Here is a 19,757-nt window from a genome sequence, read left to right on the forward strand (position 1 = left end):
AATATCTCTGAAAAGTATTCTGAATAAAAAGTGGTAGAATTTGACTTTAATTTTAATTGATTACTAAAATGGCATAATAATATGCTTTCCCCAATCCAATGACACTTACCCTAACATGGCCTTCATATGCTGTTCCAACTCCTTTTTGTGGGTCTATTCCCAGGGGGGCTTTTGTTTGTTCAGGAGGAATTGGGCAAAATGCTGGAGCTTTGTCTGCACAGGTAACATGACATGAGAATCCACATACTTAGAGGAAAAAAAGAAATGTGATATTATTTTTGTGATAAGTTACTTATTAATTTAGTCAGCAAATAGTTACTATATTCCTAGTATGTGCAAGACACTGTCCTGAGTACATTCTCATATCTGTTTTCAGCTTAATCATTTTTAATGATTGGCTAATTAATGTTTTGCTGAAAATGGCACATTTGTTTATTAATAAGAAATTCAATGTAGCTTATTAGAAGTGGGTGATAATATTCCTAATACTTTAATGATATTTATTGTACGTCCAATTGAAGTGATTGGCAAGCAAATTTGTTAAAAAGCTAAACTCTAAAATTACCCCCAAGTTGTATAAGCCTCAGATTTATATGACCTATTCATGGTTTATGCACTTAGGAAAAAGGAAAAAAAAAACCAATTATTCCTTCACAAGGATGCACATGCCACCATCATGGAAATGTGTATGTTAAGAGTGAATTTAACATAAGAATCAGTGATGCAGTTTTGTCATCTGCAATATCTTCCATAATTTGATTTATCTACACAAATATAAGTCCTAAAGCAGAAATTGGAGTCTCAAAGAAAGAAGATACACAGAGTCCTTTTGTGTCTCACTGTGAACTATATGTAAGGAATAAACATAATACAAAAATGAACGTTATTTTTTTTTAAGCAATTGGGATTAAGTGACTTGCTCAAGGTTATACGACCAGTTATTTTGTGTGGATGCCAAGTATCTGAGGCTGGAACCGATTCTGGTCTCCCGACGCCGGGGCTGTCGCTCTTACTGCACCACCTGGACGCCTCAAATGAACGTTATTTTAAAATAATAGTGTATTCTGAGCTCTTTACCATAGACAGTGGGAACACAACACACATCAAACTTTGGTAAGGTTTTTAATTGTTTATTCCTTTTTTGTTTTAATTTTTAAAAATTCTGAGTTTTCCCATTTTGCCCAGGTTGCAAGTTCAGGGGCTACTTGTGGGCGTGATCCTACTACTGATTGGCAGAGCAGTTTTGATCTGTTCTGTTTTCGAGTCAGGCAGGTATGCTCCTCCTTAGTCAACCTGGTGACCTCCTGGCTCCTGAAGACTCACCACTTCAATGCTGAACTTAGTGCCGACATTTGGTCAGCACTGCCCAATGTAGTTCAGAACTTATGAGTTCAAGACAGCCACCAGTCTCAGGCTCTCAGTAGTTAGAATTACAAATGCATGTGCTACCACACTGGGCTTAATAGAGAATTTCTAACCTGGCAGCATCCTTTTCAGTAATATACAATGTACAGAGTTGTGAAAGACTGAGCACATAATAGGTGTTTAATAAATATTTGTTAACTGACTGAGTATTATAAGTAAAAGTTCAGGTCATAATTTATCTGGATTAGAACAGTTTAAAATGTCAGTTAGTAACAATTATTTTAGCTGTTATAATGTGTCAATATCACCACAATGTGTAGGTAACATTTAAAGAAAGAGGGGTATTGTAAAGAGTTGTCCAAAATGTACTTTATAATATTATGAAATGAATAATTTTTCTTATACTGAATTCTATCATAAATTCAGAGGTATTCCTAAGAGAAAAAAAATTGACCCTAAGGCCAATAAATTTTATCTAATGCCAAAGTGTTATTCACTGGGCCTGACAAGCAATGAAAAATCTCTAAAATAACATTTCTAAAAATATTTTGTGGTACAGTGAAAAATACTTAGTTCATCTGAATGTGTGTTGCAGTATGTCCTTTTAAACATGGGTGAAGATACACTCAAAAGGAATATTAAAAAGATTAAAGGAAGACTTTCTTTTTTTCTATGTCACAAAGGCATGAGCCTTCTGAACTATGAATTCTTTCCAGTAGTTTTAAGAAACATGAAATGAAATATAACTCGTAAGAGAATTCCTAGTTATCAAGAATTATCTTTCTATTTTCCTAAAGTAATACAGGTAGGTTAAAACAGATGTTTATTCAAGCAAATTGCTATGATTGTTTCTAAAATTTCTGAACTGCAAAAGAAAAATGAAATAAATGATTCAAGCAAAAATCAATATCTTTAGGATTTTAGCAGAATAAAATTGCTTGCATAATACTCAACTATAAATATGAATGTAAATTTCTATTTCTTCCCCCTCTCCATTCTTACCTTCACAAGCACAGCCTTGTCTTATCAAACCAACCATTAGAGATGTGCACTGATTGCATTTGGTAGGAGTGTTGAACGATTTTACTACAAACTGGTGGGCCTTTGGCTACACAAAAAAAATTGGATAAAAGCAGAGACAGTTATTTTGTGATAAGGTAATTGCATATTTTCTTATATTATCAACTTATATAGAAATATAATGTGTTTATTTCTTTAGCATGCTCATCTACATGGGCAAATCACTTAGTATCCTAAGCAATTCTCCAACACTAAAAGTTGTAAATAAGGTGCCAACCTGCATTGGTGGCAGGAATTTCCTCATCTGGAAGTTCCTTATGAATTCTTTACATATCAATGAAATCGTAGGTCTAGTCCCTATCCCTATTATATCCTAGATTTAACTGGGTCACATATTACTCTTAGTATCCCAGGAAAGTTGTGAATTCTTCTGTAACATTAGAAAAAGAATACTGAAAGTTTCAAATTAGGGTTATAAATAAATTCTATTCTCTTCCTCTCTAGTATATAATCCATATACCAATAAAAGCAGTACAAAGGTAAGGAAGGTATAGCTTTCCTCTTCTTTTCAGAGAGACTTTAATTTTGGGGCAGATGATAATTTCAGAAAGACTATGGGGGAAAGGTATAAATATTTATATAGTACCAATTATGTGCCAGGCACTATTCTAAGTGAGTTCTTTTTTTAAACAGATAATTCTCTCATTAGATCCTCACAACAATTCTGTGGTGCTATTATTAGCCCCATTTTACAGATAAGGAAACTAAGGTAAACAAATGTTAAATGACTAGGGTCACACTGTTTTGGCAAGTTTCTGAAGCTGGATTTGAACCCAGGTTTTCGTGACTCTAGGACTGGTGCTCTACACTCTGTGCCACCAGCTGCCTCCATGACAGGCACTAGCCTTGTGTTGTTCACTCTAGATATCTCTTTTTATACTGAAAATTGCAGGTGATGGAACTAAAGGCATCCTTCGGACTTCCTTGTCCAAGCTGCTCATTTTAGAAACAAGGAAGCTGAAAGAGGAAGGAGTGAGCTCAATGAGGAAGAAGTGACAAGGTAGGGACTATAAACTTCTTTTTTCTGACTTTCAGCTTGGTGCCCTTTCCACAACAACACACTGCTTTCAAATACATATTTGGGTCAAAGTTTGAGATGAGTTTATTGCTTGTTATTCAAAAGAATTAGTGGAAAGGATATCAGGCTACATAAGCCATGGTTATATCATGCTTATAAGTTAAAGTGAAAATGATATTATATGAATAACACAACTTTTGATACTGTTGTCCAATTAACAGAACAAATATCTTTCATTTTCATCCTTCATATCAAGCATATTATAATTGTTTACATCTTATTAAATTAAGAAACTTGATGAAAATCAACCTCTTTCAACTATCTAAAAATTTTCTACAAGTAAGGTTTAAAGTGAATTTATAAATTTATCAGAGACTCGTTAAACTTAAAAAGTATCAATTAATCTGACCAAGGAAAAATATTTCATTTATTTTCACTTCTGTGAATGAGAAGGTAATGTGTCCTTGAAACAAAAATAGTAGAGGAATATGAATAAATAAGATTGAACCACAAAACAATTCTGCACAGTGCCCAAGAAACCGCTTCACATACTCATTATTTTTAGGTCTACTTAAGAAACTAGAGCTGTAATTCAGAATTCTATAGCTGGGGGAGAAAATTCAGACTAATTTGACAGAGTACTCTTAAGATGCAGGTGAATAACATATTTATAGTTATTAGTGTTGCTAGAAAAGACACTCCTCCATTCATTTTATTGAACCCAACAGAAGATAATATGATACAATGAAAGATTTTGATTGTATCAATTATTCTATAATACAACCTAATTTTTATACTCTGGGAGTGGGTGCTATAGAAAAATACATACAGATAATAATTCAAGTTCATTATTTCCTTCCTTTTGGTTATAACACTGATCTTCAATATTTCTGCCAAATTGTGAATGGGAATCAAAAAATTAAAATAGGCCAACATGTCCCACTGCTCAGCACCTTCAATAAACAATATGATATTAGAGGCTATTAAAGCTAGGATAATTTAGGTTTGAAGATTATATAGCACTTTAGTACTTCCAAAAAGGGGCTAAAACTTCCAAAATCAAGGTCAGAAAGAAGACTCCTTCTATTTCAGGTATTCTTGGGTCTTAGGGTTGGTTCTCTGTGAGTAAGAGTAAATAGGCAAGATTAGAAAAATTCAGTAGAACAATTACTCCTTGCTCCCTCTTCTGGAACTTAAAAAATTTGTCATTGGTAATAATGATTTTACTGTTGATAAATATATATACTTTATGGGATTTTCATTTTTAATTTACCTTCTCTGAAAATACTACAGAATTCTTTATTGGTATTTGAAATGACCAAGTCCCTCTCTCTCCCTTATATTAAGCAATCAAACACAGCTATATTGACTAGAACAGAAAAAGAATAATTTACCACAAATTTTCAGTGAAATGCATATATCCTTTTACTGCTAGTAGTATTTATTACCATAGAGTCAAGAGAGGTAAACTTAAACTAGCATTGTTCTTTACTACAACACGTGGAGGTCTAAGACACTTTAAAACAATAACTTCAAAAAACCAAGAAACAAGCAATCTATTCTTTCCTACAACTTATGTACATGAAACTGTTCTGCATCAAAAGGACAGTCTGAATAGGTTTGCTAGGAGCTTTACTGTGCAGAACTGTAGTAAGACCCGCAGTAAAGACAGAAGTAACTGTACAAGTTAGAAGAAATCCGTTCCCATTTTTTAGGAAAACAGGAAGTTTATGAATAGACTGACTACCTTAGGTGCAGAGATGCCAGATCCAATATATGCTGATCTCATTGTTGGCGTGTGAGCTGAACGGGGAGGGTGGTCTGTAACCTGAATCCAAAAGAAAAAAGAGATATAAATATCTTGAGATAGTGCATCTTTTTCAAACATCACTAGATTAAACAAAGCTAAAAACCTCAGACAAGGCACCAATTAGTATAATGAAAACTGAGTAAAGCTTCAATTAATAAAAATATTTGCAAAGTCTAGGTTTATGTACATACTTTCAAAATTCATAAATAAATTTATTCATTAAGGAAAAGTCGCTCAAATCTGGAATTACAAAAAAAATACTTGCAAAATAAAAGCCATAAAAATGGAACTGAAAAGATATTGAATGTAGACTACATGAAGTGGAAGATAGCAACTTTTAGTTTTGGTTTGTGCTTGCTTATTTTAATGCCTTAATGCTTTAAAACAGGCTTTTTAACAGATACACAGCTACAGCAATAACTGATATTTCAATAATCAACATTTAAATCAAGAATTCTTAAATTCACATTAGTAAACTTAAATAATTTTCTTTGTGATCCTATGGATTTAAAAACATCATTCTGAGAAGGGATCCATAGCCTTCACCCAGACCAACTGCCAAAGGGCTCCAGGATACAAAAAAAGATTAAAATAACTACTTGACTTAGACAGGATTTCACAGGTTTGGCAATGTGTGTAACGATAAATATAACCTAAAAGCTTACTGGAATGATAAATGAATCAGTTGACATCTGGTATAGGAATTAATATATTGATGAAAAAGTTTGTCACAAGCAGAGGAGTTAAATCAAAGTATTATCAGGGTTTTAAAGTTGTATGTTACCACCTACATTTCTTCATTATTTAGTTATACAAAATGCAAGACCTCTTTCTTAGTTGTGGGGTGTGGTAATCTCCTTGAACAGAAGGACCTAATGATTTTCTTGTCTGCTACATGGGGGACAGGGTATTTGAAAGAGGCTGCTTACTAAGTGGTAGATATGGAAGTCAAGAGATAAGAGGAAGGGCCTCTGGCTTGGATAGCAAGGTGAGGAGGAAGCTGACAAAGAAATGAATAATGATTATAAGAGGTCCAGGCTAGTTAGAGAGAATACTGAATTCTTAAGAAAAAACAGATCACATCTTTTTGTCTTTGTTTTTGCACACTCCAGCAGATGAAAAAGTTGGTGTGTTTGCAGGCTGGCAAGTGGAATTGTGGATCTCCCAAGCTTATTTGACACCTTCTATTCTGGAGTTAGCCTCAATTTAGTTTCAATTGGTTTTAATTAGAAACTATCTGGGGAAATACTTTGAACCCAAATCAGAATTTAACATATAAAAAGCTGAATGTGGGTCACTACATTAATTATAGAAATAAGTAAATCACAAATTAAAAAAATATGCTAACATTATAACCCAAATAACAGCAACCCTGGATTGTTTATTGTTTTACAAAGTTTTACAAAGTCTTTATAAGTCTAAGGCATGGCTACAATATATATTGTATAGTTTCCCAAATTTACTCTTTCCTTACTAGAACTCTAAATCCAACCCTGGAACCATAGAATAAAATCCTACTTGAATTAATAAGAGAGGACAGGAGAGGATTAAGATAAGCAAGAGAAAACATGCTTCTTTCGGTTTCAGTAACATAGCCAAAGGTGCTTTAAAAAAAAAAACAAACCTTATTAAAGAATTTATTTTAGTTAAGAGAGTCAACTGGCTTGCTGAGTAAAACCCTCTGGTCACATCAGGAACTACTGTAGTTGTTTTTTGCATTACTGGAGCAAGGGACAAGAAACAGACTTGTACTGGTTGACTGTTCTAGTCAGAAATGAGTAGGAGTGACTTGGTAACTACATTTAAAAGATTTTTAATTATATACACTACTGAGTTTGGGTTGGAATTTCTAAAGTTAGAAAAAAAGTGTGATCATACTATAGCACTGCTATTGGATTATCTAATGCTCCTATTTATTTCCTCAATTTTTCATGTAATATTGCTAGACTGGTTAGTTAGTTAAAATATAGCTGATTTGGGAGGATTTGTCTTTAAGGGGCAATTACCTTAATTGATTTTTCTCACCCATCTGCATTACTGATAAATTATATTAGACTACAAAGTTTAAATGTCTTGGCTGTGTTACAAAGCATAGGTAAAATAAAGAGATAAATTTCACTTTTTTGTAATGGGATTGATTTACTGTTTCTCATCACAAGTTAAAGGTCAGGGAGCAGAACAGCCCCAGAGAGGTACCTCAATTGGTTCAATGTCACTAGCTGTGGAAGGAGACCTGGACCTTGACTGGAGGTGAGACTTGACCTCCTCATCCCGTGAAGTAGGGTTAGACAACGTAAAGTTCTCAACTGAATCAATCTAGGAAAACAAGTTGGGGGAAAAAAAACCCAAGAAGTCACTTTTAACAATTCACTGCTCTTAGCAATATTAAGTCATGATCATGATAGTGTTTCTTAAAAATGACAACAAAACTATAATTTTAGTATTTGTTAGGGATGTTTCAGAAAATATAACCATAACTTTAAGTTTGTAATAAATAAAATAAGTTTGTAATAAATAAGCATGTGAAGTACACCAGTTGAGCAGGTGACCCTTCCCCAACCGGAACCACTGCTTTCTTAGTTTCAGCATTACTATTGCATTTTTTATTTGGGTATCCCACATATAATTTTTGCTGACACCTAAAGAAATTTAGTTCATGAACAAATGCAGAATATGTAATAAAGAAATGCAGTGAAAATTGGATACTGTACTATATCTTAAACAGAACTGATAGAAACCCAACCAATATCTCTAGTGGCTCATAGTTCAAACTGTGTTCATTTCTGTGGCAGCAGAATTGTTGGCATTGGTAGCAAATGATGCATTTCTTAGGAACTTTGGCAACTGACAAAAATACTTTGGGTTAAAGTTCAGTGCATAAAACCCTCCAGGGATTAAATAAATATTATGATTTTTAGGGTTTAGTTATTTCAAAAAATAAAAATTACATGTTTACAAAACAAAGATTAATTTTAGGGCAGTCTCTTTTGATGATAAATTAACCTACAAGAATGAAAACTGATTGATCCAGCGTTGAGTGATAAATATAATAAATATGATTAGTGAAGTATAAAGCAAAGTGATATTACCTGAGATTTGTAAACTTGTTCAATTCATGTTTCTGCCTTTAGCTCAAAGCAACCATGGGCATATAGCCTCAACTTACATCTAGTATCTTTTTTTGAATGCTGGAATATATTTTTCTTTAGATGAATAATAAATATATACTTTGGAATTGATTTTTGTTACTTCGTGTTGCTGACATCCCAGAAAGTCACATTAATTCAAAATAACTGGGCCAAATTATGAGGAGATTTGAAGACCCTTACTAAAGTCCTATTCTGATTCAGAATCCTGGTATGGAGGAGATCCTGTGTTTTCAAAGGTACTGTAATCAAGACAAACTCTATCAAGTTCTATACCAAATTGAAAAGACTTTGGGTACATGCCTAGTCACAGTGCATAAGCCTATCATCAAAAGAGTAGTCTAGCAAATTTCAAAGAGGCTCACTACCAGATTAGTTCCAGAGTGATGACACTTTTGGTCAAGACAATTCTCAAAGACCTTCTAGTAAGTCATTCAAGAGCTGCAATTTGTGTCAGAGAAGGGAATACCAACACAAATGAAATCACCAGTTGTTCAAATACTGAGATATAAAGATATCTGTAAGAAGCTACCAATGTTTTTCTATCATTTACTGGATCAATTCTTTAATCCAGAGTTCTAACTCCTCTACAAATTACCTTTCCCCTGGTTCCTGATCCTTCTCCAGCCTTTCTCTTTCCTCTACTAATTCTCTTTTATACTACACAGGTTGGTCTCCTTACTGATATTTTACCTCCTTTACACTAACTTTAAGATCACTTCAAGATACCATCTGATCTTCTCCAACAGTACATCCCTAATGTCAATTTATACTAACTTCCCTTGCTTTTTGTTAGCTATGCTGTTTTAAAAAAAATTTCCTTATATTCTCCATTTATTACCTGTATATTTGTCTTGTCTTCCCAATTACAATGAAACTTTTTTTCTTTTTAATTTATTTATTTTTAGTTTACAATGCAACTTCTTAAAGACAAAAGTCACATCATCTTTTTTCAATATTGCTCTAGTACAGTGCAATTCAGATATAATAAATTAATGAATTTGGAAGTCATTCAACTTCCTGATTCTGTAAACTATTCAATTTTCTCATTCCCTAACTACATGCCTTATGATGAATTACATTCAATTTAATACAACAAATATATATTAAGCTGCCAGAGCTCTACTCTTCCAAAGTGAACCTCAAGAGACCTAGTTAGAAGCAGCTAAGTGGTTTAGCTCTAAACTTCTTGGGGTCATACTTCAATCAAATCACTTTTTCATTCTACTGTTGATGCTGCTTCACCTTCCAAATGGACCTTTACAAACCATGTTGGAGAGGAGTTAAGCCACGTAGTTTATGGTCCAGTACTCTTGGACCAGGCATGCATATTCATTTTTATTCTAGTTGTTTTTCTCCCTCTTGCCTATGTACCAATACCTTAATCCTTTTACTTCTTGTTCTGAAAATGGTAATCAAATCAACATTGTACTATTATAACACTCCAGTGAAGTCCCAAATTAAAACATCTTTCCTGGCCACCATCCCATAAGATATTATCTATCCCTATTAGAATGTAAACTCCCTGAAGGTAGGGATTGTCACCTTTTCCTATTTTTACTCCCAGAGCACTTAATAAATGTTTCTTAATTCATTTATTCGACAACTTTCAGAAGAATAAAAAAGCTGAAATTCAAGCTTAAACCTAACAGCTTCTTTCTGGATCATACATTTGTTGGAGGTGGGCAATATAGAGAAACTTTATAATTGCTAATGGGATTTTCTTGGTGGAAAACACAGCCAACTCTAATAGAACAAAATTTACAGGAATCAATATTATAGCAATATCTTATATATATGTTCAACTTATACCTGCATTCAAATATATCAACTTCTCAAGTACAATATATAGTTAGACAGTTGTTTACTTTAAGAAAAGATTAAGAGGTACTAAAAATTCAATATGTCTGTGCAATATGCAGACAAGAAATGTTATGTAATCTTATACTATGTTAAGCAAGGCCTAGTATCTGGGACTATAAGTAATAGATAGTCTCTATCGTGGTCAGATGACATCTAGAGTACTGTGTTTTTCTCTGGACACCACATTTGAGGAAGGAAATTGATAAGCTACTGAGTATACAGAATAAGGAGGTGAAGCTGGTGAAGGACATCAAATTCACATTAGATGAGAACCAAGTAAAAGGAATGGGGGTGTATAGTCTTCAAAAGAGAAGTCATGTGTGTGTGGGGAAACATGATATTTTTTTTTATTTTTTACTGCCTTTAATGTATCCCACAAATTTTGGTATGTTTTGTCTCATTATTACTGATTGTTTCTATAATTTCTTGTTTGACCCCCTCATTCTTTAGGATTAAATTGTTTAATTTCCAATTAGTTTTTAGTTCCAATTAGTTTTTTATTGCATATAATTTTTATTGCATCATGATCTGAGAAGGATGCATTTAATATTTCTGCCTTACTGCATAGAATTGTGAGGTTTTTATGCCCTAGAATGTGGTCAATTTTTGAGTATGTGCCATGAACCGCTGAGAAGAAAGTATATTCCATTTTATCCCCATTCAGTTTTCTCCAGAGATCTATCATACCTATCCTCTCTAAAATCCTGTTCACCTCCTTAACTTCTTTCTTGTTTATTTTGAGGTTGGATTTATCAAGTTCAGAGAGGGGGAGATTAAGGTCTCCCACTAGTATAGTTTTGCTATCTATTTCTTCCTCTAATTCCTTTACCTTCTCCTCTAGGAATTTGGATGCTACACCACTTGGTGCATGTATGTTAAGTAATGGTATTGCTTCATTCTCAATGGTGCCTTTTAACAGGATATAGTTTCCTTCCTTATCTCTTTTAATTAGGTCAATTTTTGCTTTTGCTTTATCTGAGATAAGGATTGCTACCCCTGCTTTTTTTGCTTTAGCTGAGGCATGACATATTTTACTCCAGCCTTTTACCTTTACCCTGTGTGTATCCCTGTTTCAGATGTGTTTCTTGTAAACAGTATATTGTAGGATTATAATTTCTTATCCATCTCCGTTTTATGGGAGAGTTAATTTCATTCACATTTACAGTTATGACTGTTACCTGTTTCTTTCCCTCCATCCTATTCCCGCCCGTTAATGTTCATATTTTCCCCCTCTTCTCCCTTCCCCCCCCTTAATAGTTTTCCTTTTGACCACTGCCTCCCTCAGTATTCCCTTATCAGCCCTCCCTCCCTTTTCCTCTACTTCTTCCCTCCCTACAAACCACTCCCACCCCCCTTTCATAGCCCTTTCTCCCTCCTACTGCCTGTAGGATATTTTTATACTTAATAAAGTATGAAACATGATATTTACAAGTTTTTGAAGGACTATCATGTATAAGAGGAATTAGACTTGTCTTTCCCCCTTTCAGAAGAAATGAACTAAGAGTAATGGAGGAAAGTAAAGAGGTAAATTTAGTTCAATAAAAAAAAAAAAAAACAGGTTTTTTTTTTTGTTTTTTTTTTTTTTGCTTTTTGGAGGGGGGAAGGTAGGGCAATTGGGGTTAAGTGGCTTGCCTAAGGTCACATGGCTAGTTTTTTGTGTTAAGTGTCTGAGGCCGGATTTGAACTCAGGTTCTCCTGACTCCAGGATCAGTGCTCTATTCACTGTACCACCTAGCTGCCCTTTCCTGTCCCCAATTTCTTTTTTTTTTGTGCCTTTATTTTGGAGGGCAATTGGGGTTAAGTGACTTGCCCAAAGTCACACAGCTAGCAAGTTTGTCAAGTGTCTGAGGCCAAATTTGAACTCAGATCCTCCTGACTCCAGGGCCGGTGCTCTATTCACTGCCACGTAGCCATTGTACCCCCCCCCCCTTTTTTGGAGGGGGGAAGGCTGGGCAATTGGGGTTAAGTGACTTGTCCGAAGTCACATGGCTAGTAAGTATTAAATGTCTGAGGCCAAATTTGAACTCAGGTCCTCCTGACTCCAGGGCTGGTGCTCTATTCACTGTGCCACCTAGATGCCTCCCCACCCCCCAATTTCTTAATACCTAGACTAGAGCTATCCAAAAGTGGAATGGGCTGCCTTACAAGGTTATGGGTTTCTTACCCTCATAGTTTTCAAACAAAGAACGACTGATTACTTGTGGGGGTTGTTGTTGAAAGCCAGGCACAGTTTTAGACTAGGTGGTGGCCCTTGAGGCACCTCTAAAGAATTTATGAGAAGGAAAAATCATCTTACAATTCTTGTAATTATTAAACTGAAAATGGAGAGGAATACAGAAATGTACCTTTAAACAATACCAAGGCAATTAAGAGGTAAGGCAAAGGAAGAATCAGTGGGAAAGCCAAGGAATTCACAAAAGCCAATATTCAAAAAGGAGAAGTAATAACACTCAAGGCCTTAGATAGTGTTCTACAAATATAAAGAAGATGGTTAACGACCAAAGTAAACCAGAGACCTTGATACAAGAAAGTAAACCAAGTCTCATAGGTATAACTAAGTCTTGTAGGGAAAATGACTTGTGAATAGAATACAGCAATATTTTAGAAAAAATTTTCAAATATTTGAATATTTTATATCAAATAGTAGGATATTTTTTCAAAATGTTATAAAAGGATACATGAGGATAGTATCGCATATCAGAGTCAAATACATTCAGTAATATTTTGATGAGATTTTTCAACAAATTACTTGATTAAAAGATGAAAGGGACTAAGAGTTGGAGAAATATTATAAATCCAGTACGAAGATATTAAGATAACAGTGCTGTGGAGCTCCCCTGATATCCTTTTTCCTACATAGGAGTTACTATTTTTTGTAGTATTTCAGTTAGTGAATGGATCTGCTTGCTGTCTTTGCTAAAAAGAGAGGAACTAGGCTCATAAGTATTATGATTGGGGTGGCTAGGTGGTGCAGTGAATAGAGGCACTGGCCCTGGAGTCAGGAGGACCCGAGTTCAAAGATGGCCTCAGACACTTAACACCAAAACTAGCTGTGTGACCTTGGGCAAGTCACTTAATCCCAATTGCCCTCCAAAAAGCAAAAAAAAAAGTATGATTTTTCTTCCCATTTTAATACTATCCTATGAATTACTGGTGAAGGCTCTCATCATCTCATTCCTTAGACTATGGCAATAGGCTTCTGGTTGGTTCCCTTGCTTCTATTAGATTCCCCAATTCCACTCCATTTTCCACTCAGCTGTTAAATTAATTTTATAAATTACAAGACTGACAATGTCACCTCCTTATTCAATCAACTGGAGGGGCTTACTATTGCTTCCAGGATCAAATATAAAATTGCTTTTAAAGTCCCTCAATCTTCTAATACCTTATACCCCCATGTACTCTACAATCTGACACTGACTTCCTTACTGTTCTTCCTATAAGACATTTTGTCTCCAGACTCTGGGTACTCTGAATGGCTGCTCATATTGTTCCTATTTATCTCTTTTTCCTGCCTTCTCTCAAGTCTCAGCTAAAGTCCTATTTTCTGCAAGAAGTCTTTTCTAGTTCTCCCCATCACATTTCTTTGATAATATCCTCATTTTAAACTGTATATATCTCGTTGGTGCAAAGTTGTTAGCATCTCATCTCCTCCATTAGATTGTGAACTCCTTGAAAAAAAGTGATTTTTTTTTCCTGCAGGGAAGTCCTTATTTGTATTCTCAGTCCTTAGCACAGTGCCCCCTGTATGTAATTAACAAATGCTTCTTGACTTGACACGAAAGAAGACCAGAGCAAGATATGGGAAACTTTTAAGCATGAGATTCTGAAAAGACAAGCATAAATGAATGCAAAGAAGAGGTAAGAGGGAGCTGACTAAAGAGACCAACGATCCACACAAGGAGCTCATAAATCCATACAGTTTTTTAAAAGACAGATACAGAAGACAGAAGAATGGATAAGTAACTAACGATGAATTTGTAGAATGAGTATGTCATTCCTGTGATACTAGTACAAGGAGTGCTAGAATAAGCTGAGGCTGGCAATTCCTGCTCAAGATAACCAAAAGGTTTTCTGAGGTATGTTGGAGGAGGAAGATTAAAGAAGGGACAGGAATGCCACTTAGGTAGATGGAATAATGAAAATGCTTGATGATGGCGAAAAGGCTGTACAATTTAATTCTTCTTTTTCATCTGTTTTCTCCTTCAAGAAGAATGATCTTTGGACCATGAAGGACAAAACAAAAATGTTTATTAGGGAATAGTAACCTAAGATAACTAGTAAAGTATCCAGCATGACTTCAAGTCATGAGGCCAAGATGAGCTATGTTTTAAGATAATCAATGAGTTGGCAGATCATCCCTTTTTTTTTAATCCTTTCTTACATTATCTGTATCTGTGTTTAAAAAAATCTGTGTGGATTTATGAATGTATGAGTAAGGACTTATTTATGGATCTTTGTAGTCAGTTTCCCATGCCCTTTGTGTTAGGCCACTATCAGTGACCTTTAAAAGATACTGGAGAATGGGAGTAGAGCAGGATATATAGGAAGAATATATGCCCCAATTTTCCAAAAAGGAAAAATAGCCAAGGCTGAAAACTATATATCAATGAGGTTTTAATTAACAAAATTCTAGAATATTGTACTAAAGGGATAATTTAAAAGTATTTAAAAAGGAAAGAATAGATCACTAAAAGACAATATGGCTCCACTAAGAAAAAGTAATGCCAGACAAACTTCATTTACTGAAAAACTGGGGGAAATACTCTAAAGAGAATCAAAAAAGTTTTGGGACATCCTGGATAATCAGATTTTCGCAAAGCATGTGACCGTAAGAGTAGCAGTGACTGACATTTATAAGCATGTTAAAGTTTACAAAGTACTCTACAATGTACCTCATTTAAGCTTTACAACAATCCTGTCAGAAAGCTACTACATATATTGATGCTGCTGCTGCTGTTGTCATTATTACTGAGGCAGCTAAGTGGTATAGTGGATAGAGTATTTTTTTTACTAGCATACTGCAATAAAGATCTGGCCTGGAAACCAGAAAGGCCTGGATTCAAGACCCTCTTATAATATAAGCTATGTGGACCTGGACAAATCACTTAAACTCTTAGTTATTCACTAGGCAAAAAGATGAAAAACAGTAGGAAAAGCAAAAAGTTTAGGTAATCTAACCTGAAAAACAATGTCCTCAATAATTTCAGTAATTCTGAAGTAGAACTCTCTTTATAAATGTACTAAGTAATATTAGAATCATAGGACCACAGTTCTAGAGCAGAACGGTCCAAGGTAAGTTGATCTTCTCATTTGATAGAAAAAAAAAAACGAGGGTCAAAGATGTTAGTGACTTGCACAAGGCTATGTTTGTATAAAACAGCAGAGAAAAGATTAAAAAATTAGTACAGAAGCTAATTTTTAAAGGGTATCAAAAAAAAGTGAAATACTACATTATGACCCTTGCTATTCTAGTAGCCCCCAGTGGTATGATGACATTGTAACTGCAAATAACACATTAAACATCAGTCTTTGGGTCATTGAGAACCTAAGGGAAAGAAAAAAAATACTACTGCAATTTAATTCATGAATACAAAAATCAGCAACTCCTTAAGAGGTATAGAGTTAAAGAAATTGCAAAAAAAATTTCGTGGTCTGCATGTGTTATTACTGCTATCTGAATATGAACAAAAATTCTGAAAACACATTTGTCTATTTTTTGATGATCAATAAAAATGGCAGAAAAGAGTCACAAAGATAGATTCATATTAGATATGAAATGCACTTCTAAGATAACTTGGTGTCAAAACTATTAAGATGACTACATCAACACTATATTATACTAATATTAAAAACTAAATACTAGCATTTAAGTTTTGTATTATAAGGCAAAGCCAATTCAGATCAAGCTTATTTTTAATTTCTTCTTTGTATGGGGAACTTAGTTATTTTCTAAGCATAAAAAGAAACTACCAAAAAGTGAGTATGGATATTTCTAACTTTTATGTGATAGTTTTTATTTTTATTTTATTTATTTTATATTTATTATATACATAATATATTTTATTATATTATATATAATAAATTTATATATTTATTCTAATGATAGTTGAGATAAATGATGAAATAAAATTCAGAATATTAGCTAAACACATAAGGGCATTTTGAAATACTACTTAAATATATACTTGAAACTCAGGAAGAGAAGCCCCAAAGGGTCATCTCCCATAAAAAAAATGTGAAAGAAAACTGCAGAAATAAACTTAAAATGAAAAAAATTATTTAGGAAATTATCTTTTTATTTTCCATACACATTATTCATGTAATTGGAGCTGACAAAATTACTTTTTTAGATTTTGCTGTATTTATATTTTTCATAATATGTACTGTTTAAAAAGAAATCCCATAGGTGATTTAGCATGAAATAGTTAAAGAAATTAGGTAATGAATCAGTTGTAATAAGATAGTAAAGTAACTGATTGATGGAAAGTCATTCTGATTTTAAAAAAGTACTTTTATAAATCTCCAAAACAATGATCCTTGAAAATATAATCATTACTAGCATTTAAGTTAATCAAACAAACAAAAACGATGTGTCTCACATGCTAAGGGAAAAAAAAATTACAAGCATTTGTACAGGCAATAAATTCAATCAAAGATATAAGTAAGAGTTAATAAATGTGAAGGTTCATCAACAATAGAAGTAACTTAAGAGATTCTCTAATAGGAAAGAAATAGTAAAAAGGAAAAAGGTGATAAAATATAATGGTATTAAAGAGATGAGTGGTAAACCACCACTAATTAACACAAGAGACTTCAAGGAAAGAGATTCTAAAAATTAATTCTAACCTAACCAAGTCAGTTTGATATTTCTAAGACACAATCTATCAAAGATAAGGAAAAAAAAATCTTAAAAGTCAAAATGATGACTATTTTTCCTGAGTAGAGTTATGTTTTAAGAATTATGATATCTAAATGATAATTTTTAGAACTAGTTAACTAAGGACATTAGAAAGGGCCTTAATTGGATTTTAAGTTTATTTCATCACTTTAGAAATTGATTACACTGTCTTTCTGTCACTTGATAATAGCCAACTAAGAATTCACCAAATTTTCTTTTTTATTTGGAGTTTCCAATTACTGATCCTCAAAATTTAAGAATACAGTAATAAAATACAAATATACATTCATATTTAAATCAGTTTGATTTTTAGATAACAAATATTAAGGATTCTTAAAATTATATAGGTTAGTTCCTTGTAAATATTATACATAACTAAAGCCAGTTAACTGGAATATACAGCTTTTTCTACCAGAAAAATAATTTTAGTACGGAACAAGTACAAATATTGAGATATTTTAGATACATCTAATTTTAAGCATTTTTAAACAAGTGCTCTGATATATTTTGTTGCACAACTCTTATCTTTAACAAAATCAATGTTTTTCCATCTATTTTCATCTGTTACTCTTACTTTTAATACACATTAAATTTACAAAATGCTTAAATTAATAGATTAAGACAAAGTCTCCTTTTCAATACACCCATTTTTTACATAATTTTGAAGCCTTTTGGAAATTATTGTCAGTAACTATCATTTTTTTTTAAAATTCTCAAATATTCCTGAACTAGTTTTAACCCCAAACATTAAGTGATATCTGAAATTATTTTTGTCAATAGATGACATGATATAGTTACAAAAGGAGTATTGACTATTTTCATAATAGCAACTAGGAATTTGCAATTTTCTTAAATAACCAAAGTTACAAATAAGCTTAGATTATAAATAACTGAGATCCAACAATCTAACTTTTGTTTCTCTTCATGGAAATCTGTTTTAACGTCCACTCTCATTTTTGAATGTTCTAAGATAATAGCAAAGAAAATAATCTCTTTTCCTCCTACCTACAATGTAAAGGAACAATTAACAAACTTACTCATAAGATAAATTCTTAAAAGCAAAGAAGTCATTAAGTTTTTCTCTTTTTGTAACTACAAAGTGACTATAGTATTACTAATATTTTTCTTGTACTATAATTAAAAGTAGATATCATATAATTTATTAAAAATACAGAAACTTTAAAATAGGATCTAATTTATATAGAAATTTTTTTTGGAGGAGACAAATGAATCAGGGAGAACAAACAGACATTGACTCGCCTCACTAGTTTCTCAACTAAGAGTCTTCTTACCTTTTGAAAGTTTTAATACTACAAGAGGGGATTTAGAGAAGGGAGGCAAGTACAAACAGAAAGGATGTGGGTCAGAAATATTGCTAGATCTTACAGTGGGATTTAAAGTAGAATAAAAGTAAAGTTGAAGCTAGAACAGGGATGGAATTGATAGGGAAGTCATTCAAGAACCACTATGGGGTGTAATTATTGGTTCCTTTTGTAAAATCACTGCTTCATTGACAGGTAATCCTTCTAAATGCGTACCCTGGGAGTTCTGTTCATTTGAGCATGTACGAAATAAGTGATTGGTAAAGGATGGAATAATACACTTTCTAAAAGTGTGTTATAAAGTTTTTGTTAACATACCGTTAAGAAAAATACAATCTGTGAATTTTATGTCTTTATTCATTCTAATTTTAAAAGGATTCAGTTTTTAAATACTACAATATATTTAAGATACAGTAAAATAATTATGGTTCAAATATGTGTTTGAATAGCATTCAATAAATATTTAGACATGGTCATAATAACAAGATGCATAACATTACATTAGAAAGAATAACATGAACACTCTATTAGACTGTAAGCTGCTTGACAGCAGGATCTCTTTTTGCCTTTTTTTGTTTTCTCAGAAGTCATATAACAGGTACTTAATAAATGCTAGAAGATTCGACTAATATGGCAATACATGAATTATCTGGCAAACAATGAAAGGATCCATATAAATGAATTTCGTCTTAAAGAATTTGAGTTTTAAAAACTTAAGTCATTTAAAATATAAATCTAAAATGTACACATACTTTTTCCACTTCAATACACATAGCATTAAGATACAATTTAACTACTTTTTGATCCTTGCCATCAATATAAGCAGAAATTATTGTACTATGTAAACAAATATACCCCTACACTAAACATATCAAAATTACTGAACAGTTTGGACATTGTCTAGTATTTCCTGTCAGCTGTTACTTTAGGAACAACTTTATCCCACATACTCCCCATACAATCTACTGTTCATTTAATGATGTATTCAAGGTTTCCATGGGAAACGAGATAAAACAATGAGAATTTTTTTTCTAAAAGTAAAATAGATTTCTAAATAATTAGATTTGAATAAGGGTTCCTTCAAGCCATGCCTAGTCAGGAAAGTAAATGGGTTTTGTGGATGTTATTTTCCTTTTAGATTAATAGCTATAGTCTTGATAACTAGCTAGAAAAAAAAATCTCTCTGGATGTTTAGTTTTATGACTGTGCCAGAAATAAATTAAATAAAATTATATCTAGTCTGATAAGTTAT

At 33.0% G+C, this 19,757-nt stretch overlaps 1 protein-coding gene across 4 annotated transcripts in view; it reads right to left on the bottom strand.

Moving 5' to 3' along the window:
- Nucleotides 1–19,757, bottom strand: part of CDC42BPA (CDC42 binding protein kinase alpha) — a 409,866-nt gene that overhangs the window by 57,307 nt on the left and 332,802 nt on the right. For 3 of the 4 annotated variants that reach the window (XM_069069123.1, XM_069069124.1, XM_069069121.1), the window contains 4 exons: nt 7,470–7,589; nt 5,211–5,291; nt 2,368–2,473; nt 110–246 (listed from right to left, as the gene is read on the bottom strand). In XM_069069123.1, the coding sequence (XP_068925224.1) occupies nt 110–246; nt 2,368–2,473; nt 5,211–5,291; nt 7,470–7,589 (444 nt within the window). The remainder of the gene's footprint in view (nt 1–109; nt 247–2,367; nt 2,474–5,210; nt 5,292–7,469; nt 7,590–19,757) is intronic. The other variant, XM_069069122.1, reaches the window with a different exon arrangement.

Source organism: Petaurus breviceps, unplaced genomic scaffold (genome assembly GCF_028583685.1).
Source record: "Petaurus breviceps papuanus isolate PSGF00001 unplaced genomic scaffold, PetGlider_PUasm1.0 90778, whole genome shotgun sequence".
NCBI lineage: Eukaryota > Metazoa > Chordata > Mammalia > Diprotodontia > Petauridae > Petaurus > Petaurus breviceps.